This window comes from Dendrobates tinctorius, unplaced genomic scaffold, assembly GCF_039654945.1.
Source record: "Dendrobates tinctorius isolate UK_male_01 unplaced genomic scaffold, ASM3965494v1 ptg000022l, whole genome shotgun sequence".
NCBI lineage: Eukaryota > Metazoa > Chordata > Amphibia > Anura > Dendrobatidae > Dendrobates > Dendrobates tinctorius.
The window spans coordinates 94,064,239-94,090,128 of record NW_027361690.1 but is presented as its reverse complement, the minus strand read 5'-3'; the positions used below and the strand labels follow the sequence as shown (position 1 = coordinate 94,090,128).

The 25,890-nt window shown below is 42.3% G+C and overlaps 1 protein-coding gene across 2 annotated transcripts in view; it reads right to left on the bottom strand.

Annotated features, from left to right (window-relative positions):
• The window catches only part of CORO2B (coronin 2B), a 121,474-nt gene that overhangs the window by 22,381 nt on the left and 73,203 nt on the right, over window positions 1–25,890 (bottom strand). For both annotated transcript variants that reach the window (XM_073568950.1, XM_073568949.1), the window contains exons 2-3: window positions 6,678–6,878; window positions 6,305–6,421 (exon numbers count right to left, since the gene is read on the bottom strand). In XM_073568950.1, coding sequence (XP_073425051.1) covers window positions 6,305–6,421; window positions 6,678–6,878 — 318 coding nt within the window. The remainder of the gene's footprint in view (window positions 1–6,304; window positions 6,422–6,677; window positions 6,879–25,890) is intronic.

Below are 25,890 nucleotides of genomic sequence, written 5' to 3'. Positions count from 1 at the left end.
TATCTGTTTTATGTCAGTCTGATATATCTGTTTTATGTCAGTCTGATATGTATGTTTTATGTCAGTCTGATATATCTGTTTTATGTCAGTCTGATATGTGTTTTATGTCAGTCTGATATGTCTGTTTTATGTCAGTCTGATATGTCTGTTTTATGTCAGTCTGATATATATGTTTTATGTCAGTCTGATATATCGGTTTTATGTCAGTCTGATATCTGTTTTATGTCAGTCTGATATGTCTATGTCTGTTTTATGTCTGTCTGATATGTCTGTTATGTCAGTCTGATATGTCTGTTATGTCAGTCTGATATGTCTGTTTTATGTCAGTCTGATATGTCTGTTTTACTTCAATCTGATATGCCTGTTTTATATCAGTCTTATATGTCTGTTTTACGTTAGTCTGATATATCTGGTTTTTGTCAGTCTGATATATGTTTTTTGTCAGTCTGATATATCTGTTTTATGTCAGTCTGATATGTATGTTTTATGTCAGTCTGATATATCTGTTTTATATCAGTCTTATATGTCTGTTTTATGTCAGTCGGATATGTATGTTTTATGTCAGTCTGATATGTCTATGTCTGTTTTACGTCAGTCTGATATATCTGTTTTATGTTGTTCTGATATATCTGTTTTATGTCAGTCTGATATGTATGTTTTATGTCAGTCTGATATATCTGTTTTATGTCAGTCTGATATATCTGTTTTTTGTCAGGCTGATATATCTGTTTTATGTCAGTCTGATATGTATGTTTTATATCAGTCTGATATATCTGTTTTATGTCATTCTGATATATCTGTTTTATGTCAGTCTGATATATCTGTTTTATGTCATTCTGATATATCTGTTTTATGTCAGTCTGATATGTCTGTTTTATGTCATTTTGATATATCTGTTTTATGTCAGTCTGATATATCTGTTTTATGTCAGTCTGATATGTATGTTTTATGTCAGTCTGATATATCTGTTTTATGTCAGTCTGATATGTCTGTTTTATGTCAGTCTGATATATATGTTTTATGTCAGTCTGACATATCGGTTTTATGTCAGTCTGATATGTCTATGTCTGTTTTATGTCAGTCTGATATGTCTGTTTTATGTCAGTCTGATATGTCTGTTTTATGTCAGTCTGATATGTCTATGTCTGATTTATGTCAGTCTGATATGTCTGTTTTATGTCAGTCTGATATGTCTGTTTTATGTCAGTCTGATATGTCTGTTTTATGTCAGTCTGATATGTCTGTTATGTCAGTCTGATATGTCTGTTTTTTGTCAGTCTGATATGTCTGTTTTACTTCAGTCTGATATGCCTGTTTTATATCAGTCTTATATGTCTGTTTTACGTTAGTCTGATATATCTGTTTTTTGTCAGTCTGATATATCTGTTTTTTGTCAGTCTGATATATCTGTTTTATTTCAGTCTGATATGTATGTTTTATGTCAGTCTGATATATCTGTTTTATATCAGTCTTATATGTCTGTTTTATGTCAGTCTGATATGTCTGTTTTATGTCAGTCTGATATGTCTGTTTTATGTCAGTCTGATATGTCTGTTTTATGTCAGTCTGATATGTCTGTTTTACTTCAGTCTGATATGCCTGTTTTATATCAGTCTTATATGTCTGTTTTACGTTAGTCTGATATATCTGTTTTTTGTCAGTCTGATATATCTGTTTTTTGTCAGTCTGATATATCTGTTTTATGTCAGTCTGATATGTATGTTTTATGTCAGTCTGATATATCTGTTTTATATCAGTCTTATATGTCTGTTTTATGTCAGTCGGATATGTATGTTTTATGTCAGTCTGATATGTATGTTTTATATCAGTCTGATATGTCTGTTTTATGTCAGTCTGATATGTCTATGTCTGTTTTACGTCAGTCTGATATATCTGTTTTATGTTGTTCTGATATATCTGTTTTTTGTCAGTCTGATATATCTGTTTTATGTCAGTCTGATATGTACAGTGGGGCAAAAAAGTATTTAGTCAGTCAGCAATAGTGTAAGTTCCACCACTTAAAAAGATGAGAGGCGTCTGTAATTTACATCATAGGTAGACCTCAACTATGGGAGACAAACTGAGAAACAAAAATCCAGAAAATCACATTGTCTGTTTTTTTTTCATTTTATTTGCATATTATGGTGGAAAATAAGTATTTGGTCAGAAACAAGCAATCAAGATTTCTGGCTCTCACAGACCTGTAACTTCTTCTTTAAGAGTCTCCTCTTTCCTCCACTCATTACCTGTAGTAATGGCATCTATTTAAACTTGTTATCAGTATAAAAAGACACCTGTGCACACCCTCAAACAGTCTGACTCCAAACTCCACTATGGTGAAGACCAAAGAGCTGTCAAAGGACACCAGAAACAAAATTGTAGCCCTGCACCAGGCTGGGAAGACTGAATCTGCAATAGCCAACCAGCTTGGAGTGAAGAAATCAACTGTGGGAGCAATAATTAGAAAATGGAAGACATACAAGACCACTGATAATCTCCCTCGATCTGGTGCTCCACGCAAAATCCCACCCCGTGGGGTCAGAATGATCACAAGAACAGTGAGCAAAAATCCCAGAACCACGCGGGGGGACCTAGTGAATGAACTGCAGAGAGCTGGGACCAATGTAACAAGGCCTATCATAAGTAACACACTACGCCACCATGGACTCAGATCCTGCAGTGCCAGACGTGTCCCACTGCTTAAGCCTGTACATGTCCGGGCCCATCTGAAGTTTGCTAGAGAGCATTTGGATGATCCAGAGGAGTTTTGGGAGAATGTCCTATGGTCTGATGAAACCAAACTGGAACTGTTTGGTAGAAACACAACTTGTCGTGTTTGGAGGAAAAAGAATACTGAGTTGCATCCATCAAACACCATACCTACTGTAAAGCATGGTGGTGGAAACATCATGCTTTGGGGCTGTTTCTCTGCAAAGGGGCCAGGACGACTGATCCGGGTACATGAAAGAATGAATGGGGCCATGTATCATGAGATTTTGAGTGCAAACCTCCTTCCATCAGCAAGGGCATTGATGATGAAACGTGGCTGGGTCTTTCAACATGACAATGATCCAAAGCACACCACCAGGGCAACGAAGGAGTGGCTTCGTAAGAAGCATTTCAAGGTCCTGGAGTGGCCTAGCCAGTCTCCAGATCTCAACCCTATAGAAAACCTTTGGAGGGAATTGAAAGTCCGTGTTGCCAAGCGAAAAGCCAAAAACATCACTGCTCTAGAGGAGATCTGCATGGAGGAATGGGCCAACATACCAACAACAGTGTGTGGCAACCTTGTGAAGACTTACAGAAAAAGTTTGACCTCTGTCATTGCCAACAAAGGATATATCACAAAGTATTGAGATGAAATTTTGTTTCTGACCAAATACTTATTTTCCACCATAATATGCAAATAAAATGAAAAAAAAAACAGACAATGTGATTTTCTGGATTTTTTTTTCTCAGTTTGTCTCCCATAGTTGAGGTCTACCTATGATGTAAATTACAGACGCCTCTCATCTTTTTAAGTGGTGGAACTTGCACTATTGCTGACTGACTAAATACTTTTTTGCCCCACTGTATGTTTTATGTCAGTCTGATATATCTGTTTTATGTCAGTCTGATATATCTGTTTTTTGTCAGTCTGATATATCTGTTTTATGTCAGTCTGATATGTATGTTTTATATCAGTCTGATATGTCTGTTTTATGTCAGTCTGATATGTATGTTTTATATCAGTCTGATATATCTGTTTTATGTCAGTCTGATATGTCTGTTTTATGTCAGTCTGATATGTATGTTTTATATCAGTCTGATATGTCTGTTTTATGTCAGTCTGATATGTATGTTTTATATCAGTCTGATATATCTGTTTTATGTCAGTCTGATATGTCTGTTTTATGTCAGTCTGATATGTCTGTTTTATATCAGTCTGATATGTCTGTTTTACATCAGTCTGATATGTCTGTTTTATGTCAGTCTGATTTCTCTGTTTTATGTCTGTTTACTAATTACTTGCATTCCCCTTAAGATGGGTGTTCTTTTCCTATAGCTATGTCATCATATGAGCTAGTTATTCTCCCTGGACATATATGAATAAATTGATATCAGCAATCCCTTTGTCAGTAGGGTGTGTCCCCACACAGATTGTACAGAGTCGTAGTGAGTACAGACCCGCCCCACTGACATGAGTAATGGTAACACCCAGTTGTCATTTTATTTACACAGAGGGGTAGCGAGGAGTGGCACAATGAAAAGTTCCAAGATGAGATAAAGAATGAGGATACACACTGGATTCTTATGTAATGGAAAATTAGATATTCACATATATATCAAGCTTCAAGCGATAAAGTGACAGACATTGTAAACTGGTATATTCACCACATGTTTAAAAAATCCTGACATCAATATATTGTCCATAGGAATCAAGAGCAAGTAATCAGTATTTTTGGCTTGGTAGGTAACATGGCCAGGTGCACTCCTGCCATGTTTCAGGGGACCACCCCCTTTCTCATGCCAAGAGTTTCAAGATGATTTGAAATTGTTGTGTTATGCAAAGTGTAGGAATACTCAGGATGGATAGCCAGCTTTTTTATTTATTTTTTTAAATTTTATTGCTGGAGTGGTGTCACTTCTATTTCGGCGCCGCTCCAATAGTCTTCTGCAGGTTTTGCCCAGTGTTTGCTGGGCGCCAGAGGTCACTACTCAATGTAAGTCTATGAAAGGCAAAAAGAGGCAAGAACAAGGATCTCATAGACTTACACTGAGAGATTGTGGCCGTTACCTCTGACTTCCGGTCAGTCAAATGCTGTGGTCACAATATGGCGGTGCAGAACCGGAGCGGTGCTAGGAACAGCTGAAGACAGTGGCTGGTAAGTATAAGACTGGGGGCAGGGAACAGACATTAGTTACACCAGTCTAGCGCTGAAATAAAAAGTGGATATATTAATTAACAGTGTCATGAGGTTTTTTTTTATTAATATTCCTTTATATTAGTATATTATTTCATACTAGTTTGCTATGTTTACGCTTCATATTCATATCTAATCAGTGTATTTATAGGGTAGTTTCAGATATTTCATATTTTGGCTTCATGCAGATCTTCAGGTATTAATGCTAAACTTAGTGCTGTTCGTGTGACATTGATTTTGAGGTTTATACTCAGAATTATAGAACGATGTCTATTATTAGCTATGTAATTTTACTAATCTTGCTGATACATCATATTACTGCAGAATACTAATGTGAATAAGGTACAGGAGGACCAAAACTTTTTTTTTTAAGGGAATTTGTCTTATTCAATACAAATCTTCTTAATATATAAATGAGCTGTTAAAATCTAGGGGCTGGACAAAGATCTCCTTGACAATCTGCCTCCAGAGCTTATTTTAAATTAAAGGATGCGTTACCAGTGTGACACATGTAGCTCATGAGAGGAGACTGTCAGTCATTACATGTCTCACACTGGTAATGTGAGGGAGATCTATGTCCGGCCAATAGATCTTGATAGCTCATTTACATTTAAAGAAAAATATGGATTTCTGTGGAATAAGACATAGTATCACAGATATCAAGGTATCATTTTATTCTGCTTTCTATGTTCTGTGTGGCCATATAGATGCCTTAGTAGGGTTCATCTTACTGACCGATTCCCTGAATGTGTCACCCTTTTTTTGGTCTATTAGCTGCCGGCATAGACATCAGTGGCTTATCTACAGCATTCTGTAATGCTGTAGATAAGCCCCCGATGTAACCTGAAATAGAAGAAAAGCACGTTATATTATACTCACCGAGGTGGGCGGTACGGTCCGATGGGTGTTGCGGTCCGGTCCGGCGCCTCCCTTCTTCATGCGATGACGTCCTCTTCTCCCATCTTGAAATGGCTCCGGCGCAGGCGCATTGCTCTGCCCTGTTGAGGGCAGAGCAGAGTCCTGCAGTGCGCAGGCGTCGGGAGAGGTCTGGCTCCTGTGCACTGCAGAATTCTGCTCTGTCCTCAACAGGGCACCTCAACTCACCTCGGTGAGTATAATATAATGTGTTTTTCTTCTCTTTCAGGTTACATCGGGGGCTTATCTACAGCATTACAGAATGCTGTAGATAAGCCCCCGATGTCTATGCCGGCAGCTAATAGGGCAAAAAAAGGGTGATAGATTCCCTTTAAGTATTCTGTGTCTTTGTTTCTTGTTAACATAACCACTCAAAAGAGACGTGAATATTATTCTGCTTTGGATAATAAATTGATTTCAAGTGCAATTATAAGAGCCATAGTCATTCATTAAAAATATATTTTTTTATGAGAAACATGACTTACCGAAGTATCCTCAGAGCAGGAGGCGATGAGATTATCAATGAACGGGTTCCATTTAATTTCCAGTACTGTGCCCTGGTGCCCACACACCTTCGGGTGATTGGGCTCAATGCGTCCAGTCTGGGGGAGGCACAGAAGATTTCATAGGTGAGCCCCCACCATGCAGACCTGGGGGAGGAGGACAGACAGATACCTGTCAGTAGCTCCTCCCGCCACCTGCACACAGATTCTAAAGTACTGCCTAATATCATCTGATATTTTTTATATCCATCATCCATTTATAGATTCCTCCCATGTAACCATTATATTATTAGTAGCTGTAGGCAGTCATGTCATATTTATCAGGTGAAAGTTTAATACAGATACATTCACTTACCTGATGAAGGGGAATGACCAGGAATGAGCCTCCTCCTGCACTCTCGGTGACAATCGCTATGAACTTGGCATTGACGGCACAGAAGGGGTTATCATGCACATTCTTAGTAATGGGGATACATTCATAACAGTTCTCCCGGCTTGCAACTTTACCATACACGTTTCGGAATTTAGAACTTCGATACTGCGGACGCCATGACATCTGCAGGTAAAAGAATGAGAAAGAATGAGAATCGTCTAATTATTTATTTTTTTAAAGAATATTTTTAATTAAGATTTTTCAGATTACAAAAACACATAACGTACCGTATATACTCGTGTATAAGCCAAGCTTTTCAGCACATTTTTTTTTGCTGAAAAATACCCCCCTCGGCTTATACATGAGTTGTGGTCCCACTTAATTGTTCTCCGCTGCAGTGCGGGTGTTTCCCGTTCCTCCTGCAGCCTCTGCGAGTGTTCAGGTGACTGTTGACAGGGCTGGTGGTTGGTGTTAGCACCCGGGCAAGTACTGGGGTCCTGGCGGAGACACCGGCGCGCTATGAGGGCCAGGTGCCTGTGCCTCCGCTTGCTCAGGCTCCCAGGTACTTGTGATATTCACCTCTCCCCGTTCCATCGCTGCGATGTCTTCTGCGTCCTCTGACTGTGACGTTCAGGTCAGATTTCGCGATGACGTGATTAGTGTGCCCCCTCTGCCTGAACGGTCAGTGCAGAGAGACAGCGATGCTGAGGAGCAGAGGTCAGCAACGAGAGGTATTTTATTATTTTTTTTGCAGCAATATATGGTATATGGGGATCAGCATAAACTGTATTGCGCATTATATGGGCCCATCATGAACTTTATGGAGTATTATATGGGGCGTATTTTATATGCAGCATCTTATGAGGCCCATCATGAACTCTATGGAGCATTATATGGGCCCATCATGAATTTTATGGAGCATTATATGGGGCCCATCATGTTTTTTATGGAGCATTATATGGGCCAATCATGAACTTTATGGAGAATTATATGGGGTGTATTTTGTATGCAGCATCTTATGGGGCCCATCATGAACTCTATGGAGCATTATATGGGCCCATCATGAATTTTATGGAGCATTATATATGGGGTATTTTGTATGCAGCATCTTATGGGCCCATCATCAACTTTATGGAGCATTATATGGCGCCCATCATGAACATTATGGAGCATGAATTTTATGGAGAATTATATGGGGTGTATTTTGTATGGAGCATCTTATGGGGCTCATCTTCAAGTTTATGGAGCATTACATAGGTCCATCATGAACTTTATGGAGCATTATATGAGGTGTATTTTGTATGGAGCATCTTATGGGGCCTTCACCAACTTTATGGAGCAGTAGCTGCTGTATTTTCCACCCTAGGCTTATACTCGTGTCAATAAGTCTTCCCAGTTTTTTGTGGTAAAATTAGGTGCCTCGGCTTATACTCGTGTTGGCTTATACTCGAGTATATACAATATATAAACAATGGAAATAAAGTAGTAAATGGTTGATTTGACTAAAGAGAAACTATTCTACATACAACCTTTATGATATAAGACATGAAGTAATATAAATTACTGTGCAATCAATAGGTTAATGAACAACACAGTAAACTTTAACAGAGGTGTCAAATGGGTGCCAGCAATAACAATTGCCCATGTTTCTTCCTCTCTCCCATCACAAAGAATTATAGGGATTGTAGAGGAAATGGAAGGAGAGAATATAGTAATAGAAGAACTCATCTTTGTGGTGCGTGGCTTTGTGTCTCCATATTGCAGATATAACCTGAAGTGGAAGCTATGGTAACATTACCGGAGGATCTCCCATCAATAGCTTTTGTTGGAACCATGTGGTTGGTCCAAAAGTATCTTGCAAGGATTTACAAATATGGAGAGGTAATAGTTATATTAATTCAGAAGTTATCAGGCAGTTGGGAAAATGGCAGGTGAACAGCTATTAGGAGAGATATATCAGAGACAAATGTTGGTCAGTAGAATGATCTGTGAACATAGATGTAACATGCAGCCAATCACTAAGTAGAGAGGCCACATTATATAGTTTTATGTTGGGGAAGTAAATGCAATCATTTATCATAGGTTTAGTTTGCATATGAAAATGGATTTGAAGACACCCTCCCCCCAAAAAAATAAAGGAATGATACAAGTAATTGATTTATTTTACTTTTGGTTTTAGGTATATAAGTAAGATTTGGAGTACATAAAGCAATTAAGGAATTTATAGAATTTTAAGTAAATTTGCTCTACCTAAATAAAAAAGGGTATAATGGCATCATATCCTTAGGATGGATTTTAGTGACTGAATTTAGGGATTAATATTAGGTGAATATACCGTAACTATAGGGGAAATCTAGTGATTGTAACCCCTAAGTAGGTAAGAGAGTTTATCCAAGTTATTTGTTGACCAAAGTGGTTTACTGGGATTTTTGAGGAGGAGAACCACTGACTTGTCCAGAATCATGTACATTAATCTTACTTTTATCCTAGTGCTCTTATAGAGTTGAGGCAGTCAGATACTCTAGACCTGGGAGGCTTCATCCACCATGTACTTTTCACCAACAGTGGCCACTGCAGAAAAACTGGTAGGATGTGATATCCCTCTGCAAAAATTAGCTGTTTGACTCTGCTTACCAATGCAAGTCCCATATTATAGGAGTTGTTTTTGATATGACAAACTGCTTAAAGATAATGTTTAACCCTGATATTTTTACATGTTAAAACCAGTATTTTTTCTTTTAATCTGTTTGTTTTCATCATAGTTCTTTTTTTCTATTTTAGCCTTCTTTCTTGAGTGGCTCTGGTCTACTCTGTTAATAGTGTAAGGGGTGTGCCAAGTTCACATGGTGCTCCCCTCCCCTTTTCAGTTAGTGGGGCCTGGGAGCCCAGACAGTCCTGTAGGGCTTTAGAGCTCGGGACAGCACACCGACCCCGCAACGTTTGCAAGATAGGAGCCCAGTCGTCCAGGGCTTGGGAACTGGAGAATTCAGCAACAGTGGAATGCATGGCAGCACCAAGATGTGGCAGCTTACTACGTGGGCAGATACCCTTTTGTCTGGGGTGAAACAGACAGGGGAACTCCTGAAGGCAGTAAAGCTGGACATTCAAAGGAACTCTGCAGTACTGGACAAACTGTACGACTCGGAGCATTCTAGAAGAAGTAGGGAAAAGCACAGGAATAGACAAGGATGTGTATTGTGATGTTCCCTGTGAAGTTGCTGTAACTGAACTGGACGTACTGCAAAAGAATACAAGGAAAGTAGGAGTGAACCTACAGCAGACCAGATGGGACCCTGATGGTACAGAAGGCCTTACAAAAGGTACCCTGCAAAGGGGACATTGTATGTAGGTGGCGGGAGACCAGGGTATGTTTGAGAAATCTATGACAGCCATGACTACGGCCCTGGCTCCCCTCCCAATAGCAGGACACAGATATACTTTACACAGATGGAAACTGGTGTCTTGGAATGACTTGCCTTCTGTAGTAGAGTAGTGGGCATGCTCTGTGACCCATGCAGAGATTATTAGGCAGGGCAGTATTTGGCATTCATACTGCCCTAGGCACTTTAAGTGGTCAAACTAAGGCCAAATTCAGCGTTCAGTATTTGGTCAGTATTTTACATCAGTATTTGTAGGCCAAAACCAGGAGTGGGTGATAAATACAGAAGTGGTGACGTGTTTCTATTATACTTTTTATTCTGATTTTTTCTCTCCTGGTTTTTTCTTATAAATACTGATGTAAAATACTGACCTAATACTGAATGTGTGAACATGGCTTAATAGTGCACATATCCTTTAGATAGTAGTTAATGGGGCTATCTAGGACTATATTTATTTGTTTTTACTATGAGCCAAAAAGCTAACAGGCAGGTTAGAGAAGCCACTGCTCTGTTAACACGACATTAGCAGAAGCCACGGAATTGCCGGTAGGAGCGGTCTGTGGCAGCTCTGTGCCTACAGAGATCGGTGCAGGGTAGAACAGGCAGGTTAGCAACTACCTGCCCGTTAGTTCTTAGGCCCATAGTAAAAAAACTATGTAGTCCTAGATAATCTCTTTAAGGCCTCCTATACCCACCAGACTAACGTAAGCCATACTCTCCAATATCAACGGGTTCGGCTCACAGTCTAGGACTACGTTCACACATCCGTGAGCGTGTTGCAATTTGAGAGAAATGGACCAATTGTGTCTCAGGTGTCATCCTAGTTGTATCCTAGTTGCTTCTCTGTGTGTAGAGGTGTCTTTGTTTCCAAGCCAATACAAAAATCCTGTGTTTTCATTCAAAGTTATCACTAAGCAACAAATCTGCGATGTAAAATAGAAGCAAGTCTGCATCTCTCTCACAGATCTCCATAGACTTGAATGATCGAGTGATTCACAAATCGGATCGCAATGAGACCTGCTCAGTGTCACGAATCTCACTATCAGATCCATGATATTAACCGTTGTGTGAAAATAGCCATTCTACTCTATGGGACAAAGTGCTGTCAAAGGAAAAAAAAAAGAAGATGGACAGTACTTGGAAGTGTCACATGGATGTGTGAATGTAGCCTAAGTTCCCACTATGAGTAACTGGTATTTGCTTAGTGGCAAATCCAGCTCTGGGGGGAGGTGCGCCGACACCATAATGTCAGTGATGGATCCTGTGTTATCTCCCTCATCTTATTGTAACATTCAACCTTTCATTATATTCCTGCCTATTAGGAGAATGAGAAGACTGGTTAGAGGCGATCTCTATAGAAGAGGAAGGGTTATACTACAGCAAGAGTGAAAACCGCAAGATTTCGGGATTTATCTTTTATAATATAAATGGTAATATGTGTTGCATATCCTCACTAATTTTATATTGGTGACCTATCCTAAAGCGATAACAACCATTTTAACCCCTTTTAGTACCCAACACAAAGTTGGGTTCCTGTCTTTGATACTGTCAATTTCTGTCAGCCGCATTTAAAGCATGCAAACTGAGTTGCGCGCTGTTCCACATGCCCATTGGTCCCCTCATCTTGATGGGTTGTTATGGTAGGGAGGAATCTGCTGGAAGCCCATGTGCCTGTCATGACGGTGCTCCTATGAAGACTAGCCTGTGGCAGGCATTCATAGGAAACCATGATTTTCACTATAAATTGCAATACTATGGCATTGCAGCATTCAGTGTAAGCAATTGGATAATCACAGGTTCAATTCTCCTAATAACACTAAAAAATAAAGTAAGAAAGAGTTTAAGAATATGAAAAAAAATGAACCGAAAAATGAAAATGTTACGGATCTCATAATAGAGACACAAGGAAAAATTTTCTTTAGAAGTTTCCAAATTGTATTTGTCACCACTATACAGTATGAAGAAAAAAACCTATACAAATTTAGCATTGCCGTAATTGTACTGAGCTGGAGAACCATATTACAAGATGTTTTCTACAGCACATTAAACTTGCAATTTACTTACCATTTGCCTGAACATTGAACGGTGTAACATAAAACTACTGTACATCTTGTCCTACAAAGAACAAGCCATCATATGGCTGTGTATGGGAAATGAAAAAAAAGTTATGGCTCTTGAAGAAGGAGATTTGCTTATTTGCAATTAGTATGTGTACATGGATGTGATATTACGAACTGACATTGCCTCCCCAAGCACCTTTGATTCTGACATGGTTGTCACTATAGACTTGTTGCAAGAATGACTTGTAAGTGAAATACCACCTGCGCAGGTATACTCCTGATCACAGGTCAGAGATGATGGAGCGTAATGCTCAGAGATGATGAAGCGTAATGCTCAGATGATGGAGTGTAACGCTCAGAGAAGATGGAGCGTAACGCTCAGAGATGATGGAGCGTAACGCTCAGAGATAATGGAGCGTAACGCTCAGAGATAATGGAGCTTAACGCTTAGAGATGATGGAGCGTAACGCTCAGAGATGATGGAGCGTAACGCTCAGAGATGATGGAGCGTAACGCTCAGAGATGATGGAGCGTAACGCTCAGAGATGATGAAGCGTAAGGCTCAGATGATGGAGCGTAACGCTCAGAGATGATGGAGCGTAACGCTCAGAGATGATGGAGCGTAACGCTCAGAGATGATGGAGCGTAAGGTTCAGATGATGGAGCGTAACGCTCAGAGATGATGGAGCGTAACGCTCAGAGATGATGGAACGTAACGCTCAGAGATAATGGAGCGTAACGCTCAGAGATGATGGAGCGTAACGCTCAGAGATGATGGAGCGTAACGCTCAGAGATGATGGAGCATAACGCTCAGAGATAATGGAGCGTAACGCTCAGAGATGATGGAGCGTAACGCTCAGAGATGATGCAGTGCAATAAGATCTTTTAATTGTCAGAGTAAAGAGAAATGATTTGTTTCATATATTGAAGGGAAAATCAAGTCACAGTTATCTTCTCGTGTGTCATACATACTGTACTTGCAAGATGATAACGTTGATGAATGTAATCTCAGATCACCACTGATTTACAAAAATAAAGGACTCTGCAGAACATTTTGATTCTGCTTGTAGATTTCTACTCTGACATACAAGTGCTTCTCACAAAATTAAAATATCATCAAAAAGTTAATTTACGGTATTTCAATTCTTCAATACAAAAAGTGAAACTCATATAATATTTAGAGTCATTACTGTTAATGTTAATGATTATTAGTGATGAGCGAGTATACTTGCTGCTTGGGTTTCCCCGAGCATGCTCAGGTGGTCTCCATGTATTTGGATGTGCTCTGAGATTTAGTTTCTGTTGCCGCAGCTGCATGATTTGTGGCTACTTGACAGCCTGAATACATGTGGGAATTCCCTAACAAACAGGCAATCCTCACATGTATTCAGTCTGTCAAGTAGCCGCAAATCATGCAGCTGCAGTGACAGAAACTAAATCTCCAAGCACTTCCAAATACTTGGAGACCACCTGTGCATGCTCAGGGAAACCCGAGCAACAAGTATACTCGCTCATCACTAATGATTATGGCTTGCTGCCAATGAAAACCCAAAGTCATTATCTCAGTAAACTAGAATCACTAAAAAAAACCACCTGCAAAGGCTTAATAAGCGTTTAAAAAGGTCCCTTAGTCTGTTTCAGTAGGCTTCACAATCATGGGGAAGACTGCTGACTTGACAGATGTACAGAAGGTAGTCACTGACACACTCCACAAGTAGGGTAAACCCTAAAAGGTCATTGCTAAAGAAGCTGGCTGTTCACAGAGTGCTTTATTCAAGCATATTAATTGGAAGTTGAGTGGAAGGAAAACTTGTGGTAGAAGAAGGTGCACAAGCAACTGGGATAACCGCAGCCTTGAAAGGATTGTTAAGAAAAGGCCATTCAAAAATTTTGGGGAAATTCACAAGGAATGGACTTCTGCTTGACTCATTGCTTCAAGAGCCACCACACACAGATGCACACAAACACATGTATCCAGGACATGGGCTACAAGTGTTGCATTCCTTGTGCCAAGACACGCATGACTAATAGACAACGCCAGACGCGTCTTACCTGGGCCAAGGAGAAAAAGAACTGGACTGCTGCTCAGTGGTCCAAGGTGTTGTTTTCAGATTAAAGTAAATTTTGCATTTAATTTGGAAATCAAGATGCCAGAGTCTGGAGGAAGAGTGGAGAGGGCACAATCCAAGCAGCTTGAGGTTTAGTGTGAAGTTTCCACAATCAGTGATGGTTTGGGGAGACATGTCATTTGCTGGTGTAGGTCCACTTTGTTTTATCAAGACCAAAGTCAGCGCAGCCGTCTATGAGGAAATTTTAGAGCACTTCATGCTTCCCTCTGCCAACAAGCTTTTTGGAGATGGAAAAAAGTGCTAATACTGCCAAAAGTACCAAAACCTGGTATAAAAACATCAGTATCACTGTGCTTGATTGGCCAGAAAACTGTCAAGAGGAAGATGAGAGACACTAGACCCAACAATGCAGACGAGCTGAAGGCCGCTATCAAAGCAACCTGGGCTTCCATAACACCTCAGCAGTGCCACAGGCTGATCACCTCTCTGCCACGCTGCATTGATGCAGTAATTGATGCAAAAGGAGCCCCAACCAAGTATTGAGTGCATTTACTGAACATACATTTCAGTAGGCCAACATTTCAGATTATAAAATCATTTTTCAAGCTGATGTTATAAAATATTCTAATTTACTGAGATAATGACTTTTGGGTTTTCATTGGCTGTAAGCCATAATCATCAACATTAACAGAAATAAACACTTGAAATAGATCACTCTGTTTGTAATGACTTTATATAATGTATGAGTTTCAGTTTTTGTATTGAAGAACTGAAATAAATTAATTTTTTGATGATATTCTAAATTTGTGAGAAGCACTGGTATATGCAAAGGTTTCTAGTAGGATCTCAGAACTTGATTTCAACAAGATCTACCTATATGAATAGGTACTTGTATACCTGTATTACTCTAAGCAAAGGCCCTTCCAAATCCAAAAGACTAGAGTATCGAACTGGACAAACATTTTTGTTTGCATCTATTTATAAAAGCTGTTACCTTTTTAAAGTTTTTGTCATCTATAATTAATTTGATTATCCTAAAAATGCAACCACTTTCTTCCACGCACTGTTTCTAAGTAATACAGCAAATCACAGTCAATTTGTAACCGAACAATGGAGTCTCTTACTGCACGCCGTCTTATTGTTCCCTTACTGGAAGTAACATGAAAGCTTCCTCTTCGTGCCTTATTGAACATTTAGTAAAACAATCTGATCCATAGATTAGTGAACAGTAGACAATGGATTGATCAATAATTTCCATAGAGGCACATGACTGATTTTGTAATGTGAGTTCTATCTGTGGTTTTCACAGATAGCACTCGTATCTATAGGGCTGAAAAACTGATGACACTCTGGTCAAACTCTGATGAAAATAATCGGACCGTTTTTTCTAGCATGTGGAGAAATTAGTCATGAGCAGGATCGAACTTACCCACCGGAGAATGCACTGACATCTGCTGGCATACAGGTCTGGCAGCTGCCTAGGGCCCCCGCTGCCCTAGGGGCCCCCAGTCAGTAGTGTGTTGCTAATAGCGGCACACCACACAGCTGCTATGGGTCCTGTGAGTCAGGGGGCCCACCCGGCGTCAGCGGAGCAGCAGTGGTGAAGCAGCGGGTGACAGGAGGCAGGAGTCGGCTGCTGCGGCTAAAGCCTGTGCCTGCTGCTAAAGAGAAATGAATATTCACTGCTCCCCACACCCATGGGCATGGAGAGCAGCGAATATTAAATTCACTTAAATAGCGGGCAGTGTTAGCGCAGCTGCCGCTTCCTGCAACAGCCCATGGGAGTGGAGAGTAGTGAATAATCATTCCCTTTAGTAGAAGGCACACCTGATCGCCCAGCAGCAGGAAGCCTGTGGCTGCGGTTAACACTGCCCACTATCAGGGCCGCCATTAGGGACAGGCAGGCTAGGGTCCTTGCTCCCCTAGCCAGTGGCATGCCGCTAATAGCGGCACACCACTCGGCCACTATGGGGCCCGTGAGTCAGGGGGGCCCGCCCAGCGCCAGTGACGCATCCCCATCATGCACCACATTCAACTGTATTGGCTAGATGCTGAAACACTTGAAAGCAATAATGGAGGAGAGAGCGACAGATGACGCTCCCCTCCATCATTATTCCTCTCTGACACATCATGTGAGAGTTGTGTTTGTTTTATGTTGTGATTAGTGAGTGAGTACTGGTGGCCATAATACTGTAGGACTGTGGGACTGGATTATATTCTATGGAGGGGGGCTACATTATATTCTATGTGGGGTTGCATTAGACTATATGAGGGGCCTGCATTATACCCCATGAGTGGGCTAAATTATATTCTATGGGGGGACTGCATTATACACTATGAGGGGCTGCATTCTTTATGAGGGGGTTGCATTATACTCTGAGGGGGCTACATTATATTCTATGGGGGACTGCATTATACTATATGAGGGGGGTTACATTTTAATCTTTGGTGGGCTGCATTCTATCGTATGGTGGGCTGCATTATTTTCTATGAGGGGGTTGCATTATACTCTGAGGGGGCTACATTCTATTCTATGAGGAGCTGCATTATACCCTATGAGAGGACTACATTCTATTTTATGGGGGGCTGCATTATACTCTGAGGGGGCTACATTATATTCTGTGGGGGCTGCGTTATACCCTATGAGGGGACTGAATTATACTCTATGAGGTGGCTGCATTATACTCTATACGGGCTGCATTATATTCTATGGGGGGTTGTTTTATACTATATTAGGGTGGCTGAATTATATTCTATGGGGAGGGCTACATAATACCCTATGAGGGGGCTATATTATACCCTAAGAGGGGACTACATTATATTCTATGATGGGGCTACATTATATTATATGAGGGCTGCATTATATTCTTTGAGGGGGTTTACATTATATTCTATGAGGGGGCTACCCCAACCCCTGCTATATCATTAAGATGTGTACTTTCTTATATTATACCCTATTAGCGTGTTTTACCTCACAATTGGTGGTCTTATATTTATTTATATGTAGCTACATAGCGGGCCCCAAAAATGTTTTTTTCCGGTGGGCCCAAGGTGCTCCAGTTCAACGCTGGTCATGGGAACCTACTGTAAGGTGCGCAGATTGGAGAGAAAGGTGCTAAAAAAAGACAATTAATGTAAAAAGGAGAAGGGATAAAGATAAAATTTCTGGGTGTAAAGCTGCCTGTACACATATAAAAATTTGCAGATTTGCACAGTCATCTAATATGTAGACCATCCAACAAAGATTGGGGAAAAGAAGATTCAAGCGTGTTTGATTTCAAGATGTCTTATTCCAGCCAGAAGATGTCAAGATGTCCTTCCAGAATATGAATCACTGAAAGAGGTTTCTGGAAGCAGCTTATTCTCCACTTCTAATTGAAATACGGTAATTACGCCCTTGAGTCGGGCGTGCATGTTCATGCCAGGGTCAAGGAGTTTGCTCTCAAAAGCTCATGTATCTATATGACTGGCTTTAAATATCCCACTTCCACACAAAGGGAACTGTAGGCATGGTAATAAAGGCCCCACATGTGAAAAAGCTGTTGGCTTAATGTTCATGTGTTTTCAAAAGAAAGAGTGGAGTTAGCTGCTGAAAAACCCCTATGAATAACAAAAGGGTCAGGTGTTAAAATTTGTTTCTTCCTGACCCTTATCTTCCCCAACATAATCTGTCAGGAGAGATTGAGAGGCCTCCACACACATTAGACTGTCAGCCAAAGCAGCTGATATTGGTGGGTTTAGCCAACTTTAGTCTAATGTGTATGGGGGCATGAGGTTGCTCGTGAGTTGTGGAACAATTAGGCCAATAGTCACTTTGTCCTTTCCAATTTATTGTATTTAGATAACTTTATTTCTGGGGCTATCGAGCTGGTATTCTTTTAGAGGGATCAGAATATTTTCCCACTTTCGTTTTGCTGTTTGTGGGCATAGAGAGTGAGGAACTCAATTTCCTCATTTCTTGCAATAAATGTACATTACATGTGCTGGTGTACTATAAATATGACTCCATATTACAGGGTGATGTATGATACTCAAGCATGTGGCTCAAGGTCAGCTTAGTCCTGACCCTGTGTGCCCTAAATGAAAGCGTGGTCTGTATCCCAGGCATGTTCAAGAATTCACTGTGCCGCAGGGTAAGTGGTGACAAAAGCTTCACTGTCTATTGCCCCTTGCTCTCCTATTACTCCCCGTCCTACAATTTTCCTTACAATGAATGGTCCTCTCTTTGTAGCATCTCCCACTGACACAAAACATTAACCATTTCCCGTTTGACATTCTGTTGTAAGATGACCCTGTACCAAAAAAACTACAACCATTAAAATTTACAGACCACTCTATATTTAGGCAGTACTTCTCCACGCCATTTAATACATCATTCTTCACTGTCAGCCAGGTCGACTCTACGGGTCAAGAACTTTGTTCCTGAGCTAGAAGCTCCTGCGAGGGAGGTGGCCTACTCCACAGTGGAGAAGGAATGTCTGTCAATTCTTTGGCTTTTGCAGTGCCTGAAGCCATACTTCTACGGATGCTAATTCACCATGGAAACGGATCACATCCCACTCAACTGGCTTACACACTGTATCTGGAACGAATGGGAGGTTGCTACACTGAAGCCTTGCTCTCCAGCAGTACCATTTCGCCATTTGCCAAAAGAATGGCCGTGACCATGGTAATGCCGATGGGTTATACTGATGAGGGGAATTTGCAGATGGATGCGCAGAGGAACATTAGAAAGTGCTGCCCCCTTGTGCCCTCTAAAGGGGAGGAGGTGTGAAGAATATTTGAGATAATATTTTCTGTCAATTATTTGTATCCTATTTGGCATGGGATTATAACCCCCACTGTTATGAATGAGTCACCGTAGGAGGCAAAAACAGAAATACTAGCTAAGTCCAGAAAACCAGAGTAGTTGGCAGCTATCGGATTGCAGACCCCTGAACCTAACAACAACAACTAGCAGTAGCCGTGGGGGGTTCCTACGGTGCCCTAGATGCCTCGATCACAGTCGGAGAACTACATAGCCTAAAGACAGAAAGGGAAATCTAAACTGCCCCAGAGCAGACCCCAAAGCAATAGGCAGCCCCCAACATATAATGACGGTGAAGCAAGATGAAAAAACACTCACACAGATAGAAAGATAGGCTGAGCAAATGATGGGGCCCAAGCTAACTAAATAGGACAGGATAGAAAAGCTGCTGTCTGCAATCCGCCAAAACCCTATCAAAACAAGAGCCAACAGACTGATAGGGAAAAAAGCCCTGAAGACGCTAGGCTTCAAAAAGACTACATCAGTACTCAGGTATTTTCTGAAGACAGAGAAAAAAGGAATTCAGCTCACCCAGCAGGGAAAGGCAGAAATCCAGAAAAACAAGGCAAAATAAAACCAAAACACAAATGCAAAAAGCAGAGCAGAAAACTTAGCTTTTGAGGAGCAGGAATCTGACTGGTCTCCTAGAATCCCTCAGAGAAATCACCCGCAAGGCAGAAGGGCGTCGGCTGCCTTATATCCAGTCAGCAATTCCAGTCATCATCATTCTGCTCAGGTGCTTTGTAATCAGCCTCACTACCTTCCTTCACCAGAAGAGGGAGTTCATCAGACCTCAATGGTGAAGGGGAAAATGAACTCACAACACCCCCCTTCCTTTATGCAAAGAGGAAGCTGGCACCTAGATCTGCATGTGGTCAAGTCTCAAAAGGCTGTGAGTGACAAACCTCACACCTTGAGCCAGCTAAGCTCAGGACAAAGGGCTTGCTGGCAATATGGAGCCAATGCAGTGTAACTGTTTTGTTCAGCCAGTCAGGATTTCATAAGGAGAATATAGACTTATCGTATGTTCTAGCCACACACCAGTTACATTTTAGAGATCTCTGGAATAGGTGGAACGCCTTCCAGGGTCTCGATCCATCATAGCACCCTAGGATGGGGAGCTACATAGAATGGCTAGTAGGAGCCAGGTAGCAAAACTGCTTTTAAATATATAATTTAACCTTGGGCTGCTCTTTTATCCCAATCCACGAGTACACACGTCTGTGATCTTGGCTTAACGTTCCATTATACCGGGGCTAGTTTCTAGCCCGATATAATCCTGTTAACGGACCCGGTTTATATCTAACGAGGTGCTGGTGGCAGTCCTACCGGGCTAACCAGGCGTCGTTTCACTGGTGCAAGTGAAAGGCGCCTCTCTGGGTTGTGAGCGAGTGTAGTGCCACGTCAGTGACTGCATGGGCCACATCCTCTCATTCCCAATGTCTCCCTCAGCCCGTGTGAACAGGAGGTGTCTGGGTAAAACTGTGCCAAGCTAGCCTTATGTGTTACCAGGGGTTGCAGAATGTCACGTGGGTGCAAGTGACAAAAGCGTAACGTGATTCCTCAGATGTAATAGCGACGTCAAGCTCGGTGGCGACGTGCAGGTTCTTCACATATGGTGACAACGGTGGGATTCTGCATGATCTCTCCTGTGCCATCCTTTACTGGGGGTTTGGAGGAAGATGTATTATTTTGTTTTATTTTTTTGCAGGCACTAAACCCCAGCTAGTATGGATTATGGGCAATTCCTTTGTATTCTGGGCGGCGTTACGATCTTTGGTTCAGCCAAAGGGCAGGCAGGTGGAAATTTTAAGAAAGGATAACGTACTCCGGTGGATTGGTAATCAGAGCATGGTTTGCAGTCAGTTTCTTCCAAAATTCCACTGGTGTGTGAGGCTAGATCGAGAGCAATGATCTGGGGTGGAGGACTTTTAGAAAATTGATAATGGACATTAAATTTAATCTCTTAAGGTTATGGGCAATGTTTCCCAAGGTAACCAAGGTATGGCCGGACATTATCATGAGAAAGGTGTGGCGTGGGGTGAGATCTGTGGACAGAATCAATAAGGTGAGGATAAAAGTCAATAGGGTGTTTGATGAACCCACACAACCCTGACAGACCGAGAGGCCCCTTTCACTAGAATCAGTGAAACAGAGATCTAACAGGATCATATCGGGACAGAAACCAGCCCCGATAGCATCTGAAGTTAAAACCCGAGAACACGGACTTGTGGTGTCAGGACTCTAATGTCAGGACCCTGTCAGCGTCGGCAAACTGCCACGCAGAGCAGGGTGACTTACCCACACTATGGGAGAGCGCGGGTCCAACACTGTAGTGATGGTTCAAGCAGACAGGACCTGCGGCACTGAAAATAGTAAGGAGTCCCAGGACCTATGATCATGTGACTGCAGGGGGCGGAGCTTAGCGTCGTACTGCTGCAGAAGATGTAATGTACCTACTGCAGGGAAACTGTAGTAGAGGAAAACGCAGGTCAGACAAGTGAGGGTTCGTACACAGAGAAGGCTGTGCGGTACCAGAGGGACGAGCAGAGAATAGTCAAGTCACAGGCAGAGGGTCATACACAGAGAGGTAGTGCAGTACAAGAGGGACAGGCAGAACTCGTAACAGGGAGAGAACCGGATCCAAACCAAACAAGCAACAAGTTATCAGGCACAAGGCACACGTACGCACGAGGTCAACTAACTCAGCCGAGGGTAGGAGTATAACTGACACCTGACCTAGGTCAAGTGAGCATTAAATAGCCGCCCTCTGCCAGAGAGAGGCAGAAACAATTAACCCCTGTCTTACCAGGACGGGCCAAAGACAAACCCCATCCTGGATCATGACATGTGGATTGAGATAAAAGAGCATCCCAAGCTTAAATTATACACTGCTCAAAAAAATAAAGGGAACATTTAAACAACAGAATAAGTAAATCAAACTTCTGTGAAATCAAACTGTCCAGTCCACTTAGGAAGCAACACTTATTGACAATCAATTTCACATGCTGTTGTTCAAATGGAATAGATAACAGATAGTAATTATTGGCATTTTTTTTAGACAGACTCAATAAAGCAGTGGTTCTGCAGGTGGGAACCACAGATCACATCTCAGTACCAATGCTTTCTGGCTGATGTTTTGGTCACTTTTGAATGTTGGTTGTGCTTTCACACTTGTAGTAGCATGAGATGGACCCTACAACCCTCACAAGTGACTCAGGTAGTGCAGCTCATTCAGGATGGCACATCAATGCGAGCTGTGGCAAGAAGGTTTGCTGTGTCTGTCAGCATAGTGTCCAGAGGCTGGAGGCGCTACCAGGAGACAGGCCAGTACACCAGGAGACGTGGAGGGGGCCGTAAGAGGGCAACAACCCAGCAGCAGGACCGCTACCTCCACTTTTTTGCAAGGAGGAACAGGAGGAGCACTGCCAGAGCCCTGCAAAATGACCTCCAGCAGGCCACAAATGTGCATGTGTCTGCACAAACGGTTAGAAACCGTCTCCATGAGGATGGTCTGAGTGTCCGAGACCGTGCAGGATGCTTGGCATTTGTCACAGAACACCAGGATTGGCAAATTCGCCACTCGCGCCCTGTGCTCTTCACAGATGAAAGCAGTTCACACTGAGCACATGTGACAGACATGAGAGCCTGGAGACGCCGTGGAGAGTGATCTGCTGCCTGCAGCATCCTTCAGCATGACTGGTTTGGCAGTGGGTCAGTAATGGTGTGGGGTGGCATTTCTTTGGAGGGCCGCACAGCCCTCCATGTGCTCGCCAGAGGTAGTCTGACTGCCATTAGGTACCAAGATGAAATCCTCAGACCCCTTGCGAGACCATATGCTGGTCCGGTTGACCCTGGGTTCCTCCTAATGTAAGACAATGCCAGACCTCATGTGGCTGGAGTGGGTCAGCAGTTCCTGCAAGATGAAAGCATTGAAGCTATGGACTGGCCCGCCTGTTCCCAGACCTGAATCCGATTGAGCACATCTGGGACATCATATCTCGCGCCATCCACCAATGTCACGTTGCACCACAGACTGTCCAGGAGTTGGCGGATGCTTTAGTCCAGGTCTGGGATGAGATCCCTCAGGAGACCATCTGCCGCCTCATCAGGAGCATGCCCAGGTGTTGTAGGGAGGTCATACAGGCACATGGAGTCCACACACACTACTGAGCATCTTTTCCTTGTCATGAGGCATTTCCACTGAAGTTGGATCAGCCTGTAATTTGATTTTCCACTTTGATTTTGAGTATCATTCCAAATCCAGACCTCCATGGGATATTCATTTTGATTTACATTGATAATTGTTATGTTTTATTGTTCTGAACACATTCCACTATGCAATGGATGAAAATTTGCAACTGGAATATTTCATTCGGAGATATCTAGGATGTAGTATTTATTTTTGTTCCCTTTATTTTTTTGAGCAGTGTATATTTAATCGCCTTAAGGGCACACTAGACAGAACACTATATACACGATGGTTATACATTTACAATGATCATATATCCAAAAATAGGAGGTAGTACAAAAAGTATAAGCAGATGAAACATGTCAGTTACCGGTTTGATGTTTGACCATGTGCTGGACCACATGGGGGCTTGGGGTGCCAGCTGGTTCCAGATTTTTCCAGCAGTTACTCCACTTGGTCCACACTTTTGAAGTGATCAGCAAGCATGACAAAGAGAGTGACAGCACATGGCCTTACTCAATTATTTACTCCTTGGTCGGTCACACCCTTTTCCACCCCCCCTGGGATTGTCCTAATCTCCCCTCCCCTGGGCTTTTGTGGCTAAAACTCCAAAACATATGAAGAGTCATAACTTCCCAACAGAAGGTAATAGGGTGGCAGTTGTGGGGCCATTCTGCATATCTTCCCACCCTTGGGTGCTAGAATGGATCGATACTCTGGAAGGCTTTCGGCCCGTTCCCGAGATCTTGAAAATGTAACTGGTGTACAGCTAGAACATATGATCACTTTATATTTTCCTTAAATCTCCTTATGAAAATCCGATTTGACTGGATGAAGAAGTTACACAGGATGACCCCCTCTGGATACTAGCTAGGCCGGTGGGGATGTGTTTTCACTGTGGCGTTGTTGAGGCTGGACCACCTGCTGAGCCAGGTGTCTTGTTTCAGCTACACATGATGAAGGATGATTGTAGTTTGCCATTAAATCCCCCCCATAGCCTTCACAGCATCTGAATGCAGTGGAACTAGATATGTAGTGCATAGTCATTGAAGAAGGCATTGAGCTTGAGCTGAGGAGGGACATAAATGTTTGAAGGGTGCAAAACATTTATGTTGTTGGCAAAGGGGGGAAAGGGACCTTGAAGTTGGTGGATGTGGTTAGTGGCTGATTGATGGGGTTACCCACATGGTTCTGGATCCCCAAGTGGAATCTATTAAATGATGGCAGGTAGTGGAATCTACATGTTTAAGACTGGAAGGGCTCACGGGTAGTGGACTATGTTAAGAAAGCCAGGTTAGTTAACAGGTGTCTCTGAGCTGGTGCTAAAACGGCTAGAGGTAAGAAATCCAGCCCAAGTAATTGGTTATGCACATGCTGCCTGTCACAAGTCAGGGACGTCCGAGGACCATCTTACAATTTTCATCCGTTATATTTGTTGTTTGTTATAGTAAAGGCTGCTGTGGCCAATTTAAATCTATCTGGAGCGAGACAGAAGCGCACACAAAAAGTAAAAGACATGGCAGCTCTCACCTGAAGGCACACAGGGCCTTATTTGCAACTAGAGAGTCAGTGTCTAGGATGGCAGGTTGCAGAGGGGGCAGCGCCACTATAAGGGAAGATTAATTATTAGTATTTTTTTAATTTCCCTTCTTTTCTTACCTCCTCTGGACTAGGGTTGAAAACCGCCATCTTTACTTGGTGGGCAGGGGGTAGATGGGTGCATGGGCGGAGGAGCACTGATCAGCTCCCTGCCCCAACGGAAGAAGATAAGTGATATATGTGAAGGACCTGAGCTGACATCATGCCCATGTGACTCTTATGGGCGGAACCAATCTTCAGATTACAAGTAAATTATTTTCTCAGGAAGCAGAAGAGGCACTGGTGACAGGTAATTACAGAACAGGGGTAAATGGGATCGCAGGCTGTGTGTGGGGGTACGTACAGGCTATATATGGGAGTACATATGGGGATGCAAGCTATATGAGGGGTACATATGGGGATGCAGGCTACATATGAGGCAGTATACATGTAGGGGAGACGGCTACTTTTGGGGGTACAAGCTATATGTGAGGTTATATATGAAGGTGCGCAAGCTTTATGTGGGGGTATAAATGGGGGTACAGGCTACATGGGGGGTACATATAGGGGTGTAGGCTACATGGGGGGTGCACACTATATTTGAGGGTAAATTTGTGGGGTGCAAGCTACATGTTGGGGTATATATGGGGGTACATATGGGGGTGTGGGCTATATGTGGGGGCACTTATGAGTGTGACGGCTACATGTGAGGGTACCTATGTGGGGTGCATTCTATATTTGAGGGTACATATGTGGGGTGCAGGGTACATGTGGGGGTACATATGGGGAGTGCAGGCTACATGTAGGGGGTGCAGGCTATATGTACGGGTATATATGGGGGTGCAGGCTACATGTGGGGGTTCATATGGGGGTGCAGACTAGATGTTTGGGTACATATGAGTGTGTAGGGTACATATGAGGATGCAGGCTACATGTGGTACATATGGGGGGTTGCAGGGTACAAATAAGGGTGCAGGCTACATATGGTGTGCAAGCTTTATGTGGAGTTACATATGAGGGTGCAGGCTATATGCTGGGTGCAGACTACATGTGGGAGTATTATAGGATGCAAGCTATATTTGGGGGTGCTGGGTACATATGTGGGTGC